This window comes from Galeopterus variegatus, unplaced genomic scaffold (genome assembly GCF_000696425.1).
Source record: "Galeopterus variegatus unplaced genomic scaffold, G_variegatus-3.0.2 Scaffold4889, whole genome shotgun sequence".
In the NCBI taxonomy this organism is placed as follows: Eukaryota; Metazoa; Chordata; class Mammalia; order Dermoptera; family Cynocephalidae; genus Galeopterus; species Galeopterus variegatus.
The window spans coordinates 156,428-172,192 of record NW_007731000.1 but is presented as its reverse complement, the minus strand read 5'-3'; the positions used below and the strand labels follow the sequence as shown (position 1 = coordinate 172,192).

Below are 15,765 nucleotides of genomic sequence, written 5' to 3'. Positions count from 1 at the left end.
GGCACCTCCAGCCATGTCACTTCAAACTGTGTTTTCTGATCTGCGTTTTGCAGAACGGACTCGTGGCTGTCCCCTCACCTCGGTCCCTCCAGGACACTGCTCAGCCTTGTGGTACTCCAGTGGCTGTTCTTGTTATGTTGATGTTGACCTTCTCTTCTTTGGTCACCCCCAGGCAGTTTTCTTCTCAAATCACTGACAGGATTAATCAGACCAGTCTTTCTCCATATTTGTAAAAACTCTACTCACCTTCAGGAAATTACATTTCTCCATAAATGTCAACTCCTGTGCTATTAGAAATCCCCTTTATTATAGGCAAGAACCTCTCTGACTTCATTGTCAAATTTTTAAGGCATCAGAAAGCTGAAGTCTTCCCCTGAAGGTAGGTTGTGGAACTGTGATTCTATCACAAACCAAAATGGTCTTTTTATGTGAGCTGACCAGTACCATGACTGTATGATCTGACATTTGGAGTGCAGCATCTTCATTGATTGGTTATTGGTATATTTTAGGAACTTGCAAATTAAATCTGGTTTCTCAGCCTTGGCACAATTGACATTGTAAGCCCTAGTGATTCTTTGTTGTAAGAGACCGTTCTGTGCATTGTAGGATGTTTAGCATCATTCCTGGCCTCTATCCCGTAGATGTCAGTAGCATTTCCACATTGTGACAACCAAAAGTGTCTCCAGATATTGCCAGATGTCCCCAGGAGCACAAAATCACTCCCGGTTGAGAACCAGTACCTTACGCTATGCCCTGTGTGTGAGGCTACAGCCAGAATATTATGCCTGCCTCTGTGAAAAACGCATTCTGTTTCTCTGCACTCACACGGCAATTCTGCAACCACATGTGGGGGCAGGAGAAGAGCTCCCCATACTCTAAGCAGTTCTCTAACTCTCCAAACACCAGCTGGGTGTCCCGCAGTTTAATTCAATTCTGACACTATCTGTCTACCTGGAGTTAGCATCAAATCCCACACATTAAGGGTACATGTTTTTGTTTGAACATCTGTTTTCAGTTATTTTGGGTACAAACCCAGGAGTGGCATTGCTGTGCCGTATGATAATTCCATCTGACTTATTGAGATACTGCTAAACTTTTTCACAGCACTTCACCATTTTAAATTTCCACCAGCAGTGCATGAGGGTTCATTTCTCCACATGCTCACCAATACTTACGTTGGTTTGTTTTGTTTTTTCGCTAGTAAGTGTGAAGTGGTGTCTCCTTGTGGCCTTGATTTGGGTTTCCCTAATGACTAATGAGGTTAAGCATTTTTTGCATGTGCATGTTGGCTGTTTGTCTATCTTCTTTGGAATGCCCTTCATCTACGTGCTTCTATAGCAGTGTATTTGCTTTATATGATTCTTTATCTTTTTTTACTATGACATGACTTTTTTAAGAGACTGGGCCAAATGCCATGTAGAAAATTTTACACGCTAAATTTTTCTCAATTTTTTTTGTAGTGACATTTAACTGTTTCAGTTACACCACCCCCACCCTCACCCTATTTTCATCCTTCACTGTTTACTATATAATCAATCAGTTATGTCTAAACACTTGATTGAAGTCTCATTGAATTTTTTTTTTTTTTTTTTACCATAATCTGCCTTGTTTGTAAAATGGGGCTAATACACTCTTCAAGAGAGAGATTGGTTTTTGGAAATAAATGCATTGCTCAAATCTTTGTTAACATAATTTTGAAATTTTCTCTTTTTTATCTTCATGCTATTGTCCTTTATTTTATAATGCAGAATGTATACATTAGGCTTATGTTGTAAAGTGGCAAATTTAATTTAGTTTTAATTCTCTGAATTTTGACATCTCCAAGTCTAAGCCATCATTGTATACTGTGAATTTTTAGATTTAAATATATTTTAAAGTTAGTTTATTTCTTAGCTAATTTAACCCTTAGGCAAGTGTTTGACTTTTTGATATTTTAGAGTAAGTGGGTGAATGTGGAAAGTAGTTTTCATTACTCTATTTGTTTCCCTTTCAGAAAAAGTTGCCTTTGACAACACTGGCTCAGTGTTTGATGGAGGGGTCAGCTATCCTGGGAGATGACACACTTCTTGGGTAAGCCAAATCTAGGAAAGTCCCCAGCCACAAAAAGGGGATTATCAGTCCTCAGGGAAGCACTGAGGACACTTGAATTCTGGCTCAGGACTTGAGTGGGGAAGAAGAAAATGTTACCAGTGAGAAATCAAAACCCTCCACTCCAAAGTTCCATTGTCTGTGCAGCCAGACAAGTCCCAAGTGGAGAAATTAACATAAAATTGGCGAAGGAAGATTGAAATCCCTAGGGCTCCAGCAGAAGCAAATACACAACCTCTCAATGTCAGAAGTCATCACTTGTGAGATTTCCCAGAAGAACACCCCTTGCTGATTTTGAGCTTACCATAAAACAAACTAAAAATAGAATTCTGATGAGAGAGCATCAGCAGACACAGTCAGTCTGAGAATCTGTAACCTGAGGTCTAAAAACAATAGAGCAGTATGAAAGAAAATATCAAAGAGTGGTTTTAAATGAAATTAAAAAATTAATGACAATAAATTTTTGACAAAAGAATCAAACAATATGAAAAAAGAATGGGCAAAATTGAAGCAAAACCAAATAGGACTTTTAAAAGTAAAAATTGTACAGAAAATTAAAAAACTTAGTTGAAGTGCACTGGAGATTGTGCTCAAAGAGAGAACTGGCGAACCTGAAAACAGATCTGGAGCTGCCATGTAGAATGTGCAGTGTGCAGTACACGCAATAAGGGTGTGGCGTTATTATACTGGGAGACATGGGACAGCATGCTGGTGTGTGACACTCTGTCTAGTGGGAGCTCCTGAAGAAGAAAACAGGAGGAAGGAGAAGTTTGTAGGTGATGTTTTCTCTTCCAGGTTTGAAGAAAAACATAAGTCTTTAGATTTAAGAAGCTTAAGAAGTTCTAATTGAGATCAACAAAAAATCCATCCCTAGACATAGTGTAATAAAACTACAAGTTATCAACAGGAAAGAGAGAAATTTGAAAACAACCAGAGGAAAAAAAAGATAATTACCTAAAAAGAGCAGTTAAACTGATAACAAGCTATTTATTCATCAGCCAAATAAATACCAGGAGATAATAGAGGAATATCTTTAAGTATTGAGCAAAAATACAGGAAACCTAGAATTCTGTGATCAACTAAATCATTGTTCAAGAATAAGAGGGAAATAAAGATAAGTTACTACTTGCATATTCTCACTGAAAGGTCTAGTGAAGCCTGTGTGAAATAGATTATGTCCAGAAGAAAGACGTGCAGGTAGCAAGGTAGAATAAAAACATTAGTTCATGTATGTAGGGGAGTGAAAAAAAAATCTTTGTCCTGCTAACTGTATGAGGTTCATTGGCTGAGGCCCTGCTAATTAGATGGACTAAAGACAGATTAACTAGAGAAAAGTAGAGAAAAGCATACAAATTTTATCAACATATGCAGCATATGCACATGGGAGCACTTGGTCATGAGTAACCCAGAGGAGTTTGTAAAGCACCTTAACAAAAACATAGTAATTTTTAGAGAAGTAACAAGACAAAGGAAAAGGACTTAGAGTGTCTAGGGTGGCAGACTGTGGGAAAATGAATACGGGGGAGCTAATGGAAGATAAGGGCGAGTGAGTGAACTTTGTTATGTGGGTTCCTCTTATGCTGACTCTGGGCTGATAAGGGTCTACAGTTGCCTCTGGTGATGGGCATCTGTCCTTCCTGGTAGAGAGGGGAAAGGGGACACCTTTAGGGGACACCTTTACAAATTTATGTCCTGCTTTTAGGCAGCTAGGGAGAGGGTGGACAAGAGTTTTTGTGTCTGCGTCTCAACTGCCTTTAGCTCAAAATAGTCCTCATGCAAAAGTGGCATATTTGGGGGAGATATTTTTGGGGAGAATCAATGTTATAAGATATTGTATTGTTTGAAAGGAGGATAAAGTTATTGATATTACATTTAAATTTAATGCCAAATGTGCATGTTAAAAAAGTAAAAGTAACTACAAAAAGAATAAAACCTAGAATGTATACAACTTCCAAACTAGTAAAAGGATGAAAAGGGAAATAAACAAACAAACAAAAAAACCCATAGAAGGGACTAAAAGCAAAAAGTAAGCAAAGGAAAAGCATAATAAATAGAAATAGAAAAGAAGGTGATAGCAATTACTGCATATAGATATGCAGCCATTAGAGATGTAAGTGGAATAAACTGTTTAAAGTATAGAGAATCTCAGGTGGATGAACATGAGATCTTGTGTGGAATTTCCAAGAGAAATTCCTAAAACAGTGACACAGCAAGGTTGGACGTAATGATGACAGACTGAAATACGTCTGCTTTGTCCCCTTCCAAAATCCGCTAAAATGATAGAAAAGGGATTTTTTTTTTCCCCTCAAAAGACATAAACTCACAAAGGCAGGAAAAACAGGAGAAAAGACAACAGCAGCATAATTTTGTGAGCTATAAAGCATATGAATGAATGGGAACTGACTTGGCAAGTCCTGGAAAGCTGACGCCCAAGCCAGAAGGGGGATATGCAGAGAGCTGATATAATTTGTACCGTGAAATACTTACAGTGCTCAGGAATTGGTGGCACCAGGGATCTCTGAAGTACTGGGTCTTTGGAGGGGAGGTGGGTGACTAAAATAATGAATGTGGGTTAAAAGCATTTCAAGCGCTACTTGGATCAATAAAACCTTATCCCTATCCACACCTCTAGGAGAGATTCATTCCCTGCACCCCCACCCCAGCGGAAGTCTAGAGCTTTATTCTCTTGAGGTTGTAAAACAGAGCATCTCTAGAGTGGGGCCTTGAGCACAGTGGAGTTAAGGGTACCATTCAGGAAAGAAGAGGATTAAGTGATCCAATGCATACCCGGTGCTGAGACTCCTTAGACTCCTTAGTCCCCCACCCACGTGGCCCCCAGGCCTTTCCCCTCCAGGCAGGGTAAATTAGATCAATGGAAACTCCCATTACTAGTGAAATTTTCACACATGGAAAAAGAGACTGCACACAATTATTTACTGCAGCACTGCATCTGATAGCCCAAAACTCTTGATGATGGGAAAGCTTAATAAATGGTGGTACATGTCGATCCTTGATCAATGCACGGGTTGGGGGTGCCAACCCCCCACTCAGTCAGAAATCCATATATTAAGTTATCAAAAATCAATATCAAAAGTTATCATATAACTTTTGACTGCCCCAGAACTTAACTACTTACAGCCTACTGTCGACCAGAAGCCTTACTGATAGTCGGTTAACACATACTTTATATTATGTATTATAATAAATTTAGCCAGAGAAAAGAAAATGTGGCCAATGGTGCCATGTACAGTCTATAAATGTTTGCGTGTGTAAGTTTTGATAAATTTTAACTTTTGTAACATTTGTATGTATTTTATGGTAGTAAATGGTAAAGTAGACTAACATCTACATATTTCTATACATTCATGACATGCCTGTTTCTTAATTTTATTTATTTCTGGGCTACGTGGTTCATCTGCGAGTTTTATCAAATTGTCACACATCTCCAAAAGATTTTCTAATATATTTATTGAAAAAAATCTACCTATATAAGTGGACCTGCGCAGTTCAAACTTGTGTGTTCAAGGGTCAACTGTATATTCTTAGAATGGGATTCCGTGTAGTGGATCTAACTCTGCATGTATCAGCGTGGATAAGCCCCAAACATAATGATAATGCAAATAGTATAACCATATGTTCAGTGTAAAACCGTTGTTGCAAATGTTTTTAACTAAGCAAAGAAACTGTATTATATATTGCATGTGAATACATACATATGAATAAAAGTGTAAAATTATGGACAGGAGAGGAGTATATACATTGACTTCAGAATAACTAGTATAACCATATGTTCAGTGTAAAACCGTTGTTGCAAATGTTTTTAACTAAGCAAAGAAATTGTATTATATATTGCATGTGAATACATACATATGAATAAAAGTGTAAAATTATGGACAGGAGAGGAGTATATACATTGACTTCAGAATAACAGCTCTCCTCTTACTTTGCTGATTTGCAAAAACATTTTACATGAATTTCAGTTAACACGGTACCATGCAAAGGGAGTATGGGCTGTTTCCCACTCCCTTTGGGGAATTGACATCTTTGAAATAGTGTGTCCTCTCATCTAGGAAGATGACCACTCAGGTCTTCTGTCATTTGTCATCATTAACCAACTTTTCAATGGTTTTTCCTACTTTTTCCATTGGATAATTGTCCACCCATCCTGTAATAAGTAAGTTTTCATGGCATAGGAGTAAGCGTTTTCTTTCTATTAGGACCTATTAAAATTGAATTTTGGGTATGTGTTTGAAGGTATTGGTTTGTTAAAGGATCGATTTTAGCTAGTTTTTCCAGTGCTCCCAGGGGAGATAGAAGCATCCAGCTCTTTTTAGGCTTGTGATTTTTGGCATGTGTGAGTCTGTTTTTTCCACATCTCTTGTGTTTCTCCACCTGTCCTCTTTGGCCCTAAGCACGCTGTGAATACTCAGCACCATTTGGAAGAATTGACCATTTCAGAAATGAAATGCTGACTCCTGAAAGTTTACTGAGCTGGGGATGGCGAGAGGTTCGCTCAGGTGAAATTCTGTCTTGGAGGGTGTTCAGTATGTTTTTCTCGTCCATTGCAGGAAGATGCTGAAACTCTGTGGGGAGACAGAGGACAAGCTGGCTCAGGAGCTGATACACTTTGAATTGCAGGTGGAGAGGGATGTGATTGAGCCCCTGTTTTTGCTGGCTGAGGTGAGCATCAGGAATGAGGCCAGGCCAGGGTGAGCAGGGGACACGAACAGGAGCCCCCTTGGTCATTCTGCTTCCAGCCTTATTATCCTTTCAGTACCTCACTCTACTCCCTGACATTGTTTTCACCAGGAATTATTACTATGCAACCATATGGTCAAGATCCCCAAATAGGGCAGCCCTTTGCCCACCTGTACTCTTCTGTGCTGGCATCCTACAGGTCCAGGTGCAAAGCCAGCAGCATTACCTTCTTCCCCACCCAGAGTCTTGAGTCCATCACCCTGTGTCCCCACCCATCTCAAGTCATCAGTGAAATGAACAGCAGACTCCCAGCCCTCCTTTACAAGGAGACTGAAGACTTGTGTCCAAGAGACTGTAAGGCCTCTTGTGGTTTATATTTATATAGGTCTCTTCTCTTTGGACTTTAAAGGACACTATATTATACTACTTTATTAAAGAGTTTTTATTTGCCTTGACCCCAGACCTCTCCCAATTGCCTTTTGATTGGTCATATAAAAGCTCTCCAGAGCTACCCTCTTGAACTCCCTGCAATGATGGAAATGTTCTACATCTGCACAGTTTGGTAGCCACTATGTGGTTATTGAGCACTGGAAATATGGTTAGTGTGACTCAGGAATTCAGGGTTTTTTAAAAACTTTTTTATTTAATTCAGTTTTCATTTAAATTTGGAATGACTTAGCCACACGTAGCCAGAGGCTACTGTATTAACAGCACCATCCTAGACCACATCTGGTTTCCTCTCTGTACCACCTCCAGCACCTACACATCCCCTGGCACTCTTTCTGGGACAGATGCATGGGTAAACAATTACTTACATGCCTAAAAGTATTCAAGGAGAAAATCCTAGGTATAGTGCTTTGCCATAGACCAGCTCTGGGCTTCTCAGATTCCGTCCTGCTGCAGGTCATCCCATAGTCTAGAGCATTCAGGAGAGGCCCATTGCTCTTCATCAGGGTGGTGTGGGGCTTGGTCCTAAGCCTGAAGCTAAACCAAGGAGCAAGTCTGACCCGGGTGCTGAGACTCACTTGGGGTGGCTCTATAAGTACCACGTGGCTCTCCAGCTTTGCCTCGGGCTCGAGGGTGGCTCAGGTTGCCTCCAGAGAGTTGCACGTCTCCTTCCTGCTAGAAGTTGCTACTCTCAGTGTATTACTCATGCGTGCTCAGAAGAGTGAACAGAAAGCACTTCATAGAACACTGGATTTTCCTCACGTTTTTTCTTTATATAAAAACCACAGCCTGAGATGATTTTGGTTCAATTTACGGCCAATTTTCCTTTTTAATTCTCACATCCTGCCCTACTTTTGCTGGGCCTAGAACCAAAATCATGCACTGGAATGTTCAGTGAAGTTATTTTTAGAAAGAAAAATATAAAAAGAGTATCTACATACAACCAATATGGAAGAACTCAGCCGAGAAAAGCCGTGGTGGCCGTGTTGATTCATTATTTACTTTGGAAAAAATCTCCCCTTATTTCTATAAATATAAAAATTTGCACCCTTTATTGCTATAAATATAAAATCTGTATCCTCACTGCATTCCTCATAGCAGCCCAGGTCTCCTGAGACCCACGCTCTTCATCCCTGAGCTGTGCGTTCTGAGTCTGGTCTGTGTGTCACATCTTAATGCCGGGCTTCCTCCATTTCTCCCCACTTTTGGCCCTTGTGGAAGTACAGAGAGAGGTGATTGAGCCCCTGTTTGATGGGGGGCCTGGCAAGTGTCCAGAGAAGCAACAAGAGAGTTTAGCTCAGGAAAAGGAATCAAGAATTTTATCTGATGTTGGTCAAAGGGTACAAAGTTTTGTTTATGCAAGATGAGTAAATTCTGAAGACCCAATGTAGTGACTAGTCAACAAGGCTGTGTTGTATACTTGAAATTTGCTAAGAGAGGAGATCATAAGTGTTCTCAGCACAAAAAGAAAATGGTAACTGTGAAAATGGTAACTATGTCAATCAGCTCGAGTGTGGTAATCATTTCACAATGTGTGCATATCAAAACATCACATTGTACACCTAAAACATGCACAATTTTTATGTGTCAATTATACCTCAATAAAGTGGAGGGAAGAAAGGATTTCATTTGAAAATAAGGATTGGGAGATCTCTAGCGAACTTCTTGGGTGACTGTCAATAGTTTTTAAAGAATTATTCTAAAGAATAGTTCTTAAATAATTTATCTTGAGGATCAGTTTGGTTGTGTCTTTTATCTCCTGTAACCACAGGTGGAAATCCCCAATATTCAAAAGCAGAGGAAACATTTAGCAAAGTTGGTGCTGGACATGGATTCTTCACGAACCAGGTAGAGTTTCTTTGCTTCCTTTTTGCTGCTTTAAAGGAACAGTGATTGTATTTGAGAGTGGGGGGTTGTGTGGGGTGGGTGGGTTTTCATCACCAAGTTGCACTTAACACCAACTACGTGCCAGGCACTGGAGGTAATAGCAGTGAACCAGAGGGACTGTGTCCCTGCACTCATGGAGGCTGCGGTCGAGTTTTGGAGATAGACACTAGGCAGGTGAACAAAGACGGTGATTTCAGGCAGCCATAGTCGTATAAAGAAAATAACACATGGTGATTTGGGAAGAGACTGAAGGAGAAAGGGAGCAATGACATTGGTAGGGGAAAACAGAGAAGCCTTTTTTGAGGCGGTATCACTTGATATGAGTCTTAAACAATGAGAAGGAGGTAGCCATGCAAAGATCTGGTGTAAACTGTCTGCAGCAGCAGGAATAGCAAATGCAGGGACCCTCAGTTGCAGTAGGCTTGGCATGTGCAAGGCACAGAAAGAAGCCTGGCCTGGCTGCGGTGGCAGGAACAACCGGAAGAGAAGTAGGAGATGAGATCCAAGAGGTAAGACAATGATGTGTCGCATCTGTGACAGGGGGAGAATTTCTAATTTCCTGCAGCTCCTGGTGTAGATTTCTCCTTTCTGCAGCCATTCTCTAAGCCTGAGACCCTTCCGACAGCAGTAAAGTTCCTACAGTGCTGTTTTTCTGTACCTGTCTCCCAAAGTCCACCAGAAAATCCCTGTGGTAGCAGGGGAGAGCCAGAGGCCCTGAGGTGACTGTGCTGTCACGTGGGGATTGTGCATATGTGCCCTTTATTTTTTACAGTGAGGTGTGTGTGTGTATGTGTGCACACTGAAAGAGAGTGCGCCCATGAATACTGATACAGAAGGAACCATTTGGTTCCACCTGAGGTCTTTTGTTAGTCAGTTTTAATAATCTTTGCATCTTGTTTCAATTTTCTTGAAATTAAAAAACAAAAACAATATGCTTGGGCAGAGAGATATAGGGTAAAGAGTCCTGCAGCAGGAGTCAGAAGGTCAGGTTCCAAGATCCAGCCAGGTCAGCTATGTTGTAGACCTGAGACCTCAGTCAAGTCACTTAATCTCCCAGAGTATTGGTTTCCCCACCAGTCCACAGGTAGTAACAACATTTGTGAGTTGGGCTGAGGTGGTTGTTCTGAATATCACATGAGAGCATGTATATTTCATCCCTTCTCTAGTGCTTCTCAAAAAGAAGCTGATACTATAACTAGTTGGTTCACTGGAATGCAGCATCTGGATAATAAAAGGTATAGGGCAGTGAGTTGGGCTGAGGTGGTTGTTCTGAATATCACATGAGAGCATGTATATTTCATCCCTTCCCTAGTGCTTCTCAAAAAGAAGCTGATACTATAACTAGTTGGTTCACTGGAATGCAGCATCTGGATAATAAAAGGTATAGGGCCGTCCCCCAAGACCAGAAATAAAACAGGTTAAATCAGAAGATAAACAAGAGTTTCTTTTATTAACTTAGTGTTTCCCAAACCTCAGTCCATCTAAGTGGTTTTTGCCATCTGTGCCTGTATGTAAGAGTTGATTGCTTTTTTTTTTTGGCAGCTTGCTGGTACAAAGTTGATTACTTTTTAAAGTAAATCTATTTTTAAAAGAAATCGTATAGCACCATCATTAATTAGAAATCAGTTCCCTTTGCTACAAATATTAGGTAAGCATAAAAGTGAGTGGTTGAAAGCAAAGTCGATGTTATTGAATTTTAGATCCTGTTGGCTGTGAAAGGCTGTCATCCCGAAACTAACATTCCTTTGTTAAAAAGGAAGTGGAGGAGGTGTTGGAGAGGTGTTAAAACTATTCTGACACCAATCTGAGGCTTACTTGGAGGAAAAGAGAGATCCTGTTGGCTGTGAAAGGCTGTCATCCCGAAACTAACATTCCTTTGTTAAAAAGGAAGAGGAGGAGGTGTTGGAGAGGTGTTAAAACTATTCTGACACCAATCTGAGGCTTACTTGGAGGAAAAGAGAAAAAAAAAATGGGGAGTATCGATTTACTGTTACTACTATGTTCCCGCATGCATAAAATTGCATCCCATTAAATGAATGTTCAAGTCCCATGTCTTGGGAGTCATGTAAGATGATCAAAGAAATGCTGATCATTGCATTGTTATGATGAGATGGACACGGTGCTCCCTGGGTTTGTGGAGTGATTTCCTTCTGTGAGAACCTGGGTTTTAGCTCAGGTCTTTTCTTGGCTTCTATCAGGAAAACCCAAATTTCCAGTGCAGAGCTTCCAGTTGGAGGGCTGAATGCTATTATCAAACATGTCATTACCATCTCACTTATGTGTTTCTGTTTGGTCTTATGAGAAGGAGAGTTACCCCTGGGTCACAGCCATGGTCTGTACTGTCTAGTGTTAACGTTTTTAATGGTGACACCAAGTGGTGTGTGGGTTCTGAAAGCTTAGGGAAGTGTCATTAGGGACCTCTTATCCACAATTTAACACACTTTTTCATATCTTGAGTTTATCATCTCTTGTACACTGGGATCTGGTAAGGAAATTTCTACACCCCCCATTCACATCTCTGGGCTTATAAACTTCAACTCTGACCCTTTACAACCTTTGCTGTTTTCGACTAAAAAAGTCCTTCTACGTTATTCTCATATAAACCCGATCCAATCTCCTTTATCATATTAGTGGTTTTTCATAGCCCATTTTGTGAAGTTGTGAGTTTATGTGTAGGGGATTGCTTTGGAGGGATTGTTACCAGTGTAGTCCCCTCAAAAACTCAGCTGACTTCCATACGTGTTTCTGCTTTAGTAACCACACTGGAAGATCTAACCCAATGCCTCACATTGTGGATTCTCCATCAGTTTAGGTTGTAGGCTATAGGAGGAAAGGGGCTTTCTTAGCAAAGGTATGCTCTTTCTTCTTGCTGTACTCTGACTGACCAGTTCTAGCCTGAGTTTATCCATCTTGTAGGACTTTGCTGAAAGCCACAAGAAGCAGCCAACTCACCCCAACTTCCTGTCATGTCCCTTAACACTTCACTCTTAGCATGAGGACTGGGTCCCAAGATACCACTGTGAGAGTAAGACCAGGTGCTGGATATTGAATAGCAAGGATCACCAGCGGTTTTTCTGGAACATGGGATCTCAGTGCCCTTTACCTCCACCCAATGCTGTTTTTACTCATGATTACCAAAGCTTTCTTTAGTCCTGTTCTGTTCTTCATGAATGACACTATCCAGAACTGAAACAGCAGACTCCACTTAGAGACATTTCTGCCTTTCAAGAAAGACAGGATCTTTTTTATATTATCAACCATCTTGATCAATAGTTCTGGGACTAGATCTTTGAATTCTACTACTGTGCTCTTCAATACCATCAAATCTAATTTACACACCTTTTAATTAGGTCTAAATCAAATGGGTACATTTGTCACTATTCAAGTAAATCTGTATTGCCTCATTCAAAAGCCAATGATACAGACCTTAATATCCTCAGAGAAGAGTGACGCTTAGAAGATGAATATAAGGTTATACATGAAAACAATGGAGAAAAATGCAAGGAAGCTTTATGCTGAGTTAAAGATTGTTAATTGAAATGAATGTGCCTGATACACAAGAATTTTTTCTGTGATACGTGCTTTGACAGTGGTTAAAGAAGGGGTCAGATTTTTCCCCAAAGTTTCTATGGTTATATATCTCAAGGTTAACTCTTCTGAGTCCAGAACACTCTCTGTTTCTGCTGAACAGGTGCCTCTGGGTCATGTGGACTGAATTGGTGTTCCCCCAAAATTCATGTTGAAGCTCTAACTCCCAATGTGACTGTATTTGGAGATAGGTCTTTAAGAGGTAATTAAGGCTAAATGAGGTCATAGGGTTGGGGCCCAAATTTGATGATTGGTAGCCTTGTAACAAGAAGAGAGACAGAGAGAGAGAGAGAGAGAGACCTCTACTCATGTGCTCAGAGGAGAGGCCTTGTGAGGACACAGCAAGAAGGCAGCCATCTGCAAGCCAGGAAGAGAGGCCTCACCAACCTGAACCCCCTGGAACCTTGATCTTGGACTCCCAGCCTGGAGAAGTGTGAGAAAATGAACTTGTGTCATTTAAGCCATCGAGTCTGTGGTACTTTGCTATGGAAGTGTGAGCAGACTAAGACATCTACCTTCTTTGGAAGTGAGTGAATTAGTATAAGTAAGACTGAAGAGTTTTGGAAAGGATACTGAGCAACCCATGGAATTAGAGAGGAAGTGGGTAACTGGAAGTGGAATCCTGGTGCCGTGGCAGTTTTGACACCTCTGGGTCTGGCAGCAGAGTCTTTATGGTTACCAGGAGTTATTCCTCATCTCCCACCTCTGCTTCTCTCCACATACAGGTGTCTTTTTCTTAGATCCATTTTCTTCATGGTCACTGGATGGCCTTTGGGCTCATGTCCCCCCAGTATGAGCCCTCTTCTTGCTGTTCCATTTCTAAAAATGCAAAAGAGAGCTCCATTTGTGTCGACTTTGCTGTGTGTGTGACCCGTGTGTGGGCCAGGGTGATGAAGAGTAGGCACAGGCTTGGCTTGTGGCAGGGGCTTCCCTGGGCCACTCGCTGCTGGGATCACACAAAAAATGGCAGTTCCCTTTTAAACCATACAACAGAGCAGAAGGGGAAGCAGAAACTCAGAAAGTACCCAGTGCCAATGATGGAAGAAAGGAGAAGACTGGGCAGATGAAACAGTGAATGCCACACTAAAGAAACTTTCCTGTTTGCTTTCCAAAAATTCTTCTTCTGGACTTTCCCCTGTCCTAAACTGATCTTGCATGTGTCTTCTTTACCCGTTCCCTGAAATTCCAAACTTATTTCTCTCTTCTCTCTCTCATCTGGCCTTCATTAGGCTTGTGTCCTGTCTTCATCTCTCCAAGGTCATATAGTCACAGCCCTCTTTCCCCAGAGAATGATGGTTGTATGTTAGTGGGAAGACATTATCTTTCTGCTCTTCAAATTTCAAAGCTCAGGGCCGGCCCGGTGGCGCACTGGATAGTGCGCCGCTTGGGAAGCGCGGCGGCGCTCCCGCCGAGGGTTCGGATCCCACATGCAGACCGGTTCCCGCTCACTGGCTGAGCGAGGCGCGGGAGCAACACCGAGGGTTGCGATCCCATTGCCGGTCCCCGGTCCGGTACGGGGGCAACACTGAGGGTTGAGATCCGTTGCCGGACACGGAAAAAGACAAAAGACAAAAAAAAAAATTTCAAAGCTCAAACTCTTCTTGGGCGATGTACAGTATCCCTTTCTCTGACAAAGCAGTCTCAACTCTTGAGTTTATTTGTAGAGAAAATGACAGAGAAGCCATCTTCAAGCCATGTCATTTTTCCCAGCAGGTTACTACCCGTAAAATTTTCCCAAGTTTCCTGTGATATTTTGATCTTATCATCACTGTTTTATAATATCAAAATAGATTACTTATATGTTGCAAATAAAATTTCCTATAGAGAGGAGAAAGGTATGTTTTTAAAGTACTAGGATATTGACTATGGGATAGAATTTGGGGGAAAAAAATAGAGGTGAATAGGGAAGAAAAGAAAGAAAGAACTTGGGAAAATGTCTTCATTTTAATATACATATATGAAGTATAATTCAAATTCTAAAAAAACCTAATTCAGATTTACAAAGCAGTGAAAATCAGCTTAGTGTTTGTAGTCACTTTACATATATATATTTTAGCAGGTAAATATTGGCCAGTTGTTTTTACTTCAGGTAACATGTGTAAGATGGTGGTTGTATTAGTCTGTTTCTGTTGCTTATAACAGAATACCCAAAACTTGGTATTTATAAAGAAATGGATTTTATTTCTTACAGTTTTGGAGGCTGGGAAGTCCACGATCCAGGGGGTGCATGTGGTGAGGGCCTTCTTCTGGGTGGGAACTCTCTACAGGGTCCCATGGTGACCTCAGAATGGGCTGAGCAAGAGAGCTAACTTCTCAGTCACTCTTATAAAGCTGTCAGAACCACACCCACTACTCTATGAATGGGTCAGCCTGTTTTGGAGGGCACAGTCCTCACAATCCAGTCACCTCTTAAAAGGCCTCATCTTTCAAATTCCATAATGGGATTTCCCACCCTCTTAACACTGTTTCAATGGAGATTAAGTTTCCAGTGCATGAACTTTTGGGGGACACATTTGACTCATAACAGTGGTTGTAACTTGATTTAATGGTATACCACGGAGGTATATTTGTTGTCTGAGATATAAACTACTACTATGGCATCTCCTATTTTATTTGCCAAAAACCCCCACAACAGTTTAATACTTTATTTGAAATGGTTAAACCTGAGAGGTATTAATCAGATGTATCATTTGTGTAGAGCAAACCTTTATAAAAAAGAATTACTCAGGAATTCTGACTAATCCTTGTCTGTTAATTTATTTCAGTTTGGATTTTGAAACATTTTACTTCATCCAGCTTAGATTTTGAAACATCTTTTAGTAAAGTATTTCCTTTCTAATTTGCCCTGAATTCTTATCTTGAAATCAGGAGTCTTTCCCAGGACATGTCCATTTCTGGAGCTTCAAGACAGCTTGATGTCCCAAAGCCTTTTTAAAGTAATTTTCCTGTGGTTGCATTCTTTAAGTGACAGAAAATCCTTTATTTGAGAATCCTTTTTTGGCTACTTTATGCTAATAACGAAAAGAACTTTAGCTTTCCCCTCTTTTATCATGGAGC

General features: G+C 40.7%; 1 protein-coding gene across 1 annotated transcript in view; it reads left to right on the top strand.

Annotated features, from left to right (window-relative positions):
• Nucleotides 1–1,993: 1,993 nt before the first annotated feature.
• The window catches only part of ARHGAP44 (Rho GTPase activating protein 44), a gene marked incomplete at its 5' end in the record, with an annotated part of 69,025 nt that continues 55,253 nt past the window's right edge, over nucleotides 1,994–15,765 (top strand). The window contains 3 exons of the mRNA XM_008588540.1: nucleotides 1,994–2,070; nucleotides 6,657–6,768; nucleotides 9,005–9,081. Coding sequence (XP_008586762.1) covers nucleotides 1,994–2,070; nucleotides 6,657–6,768; nucleotides 9,005–9,081 — 266 coding nt within the window. The remainder of the gene's footprint in view (nucleotides 2,071–6,656; nucleotides 6,769–9,004; nucleotides 9,082–15,765) is intronic.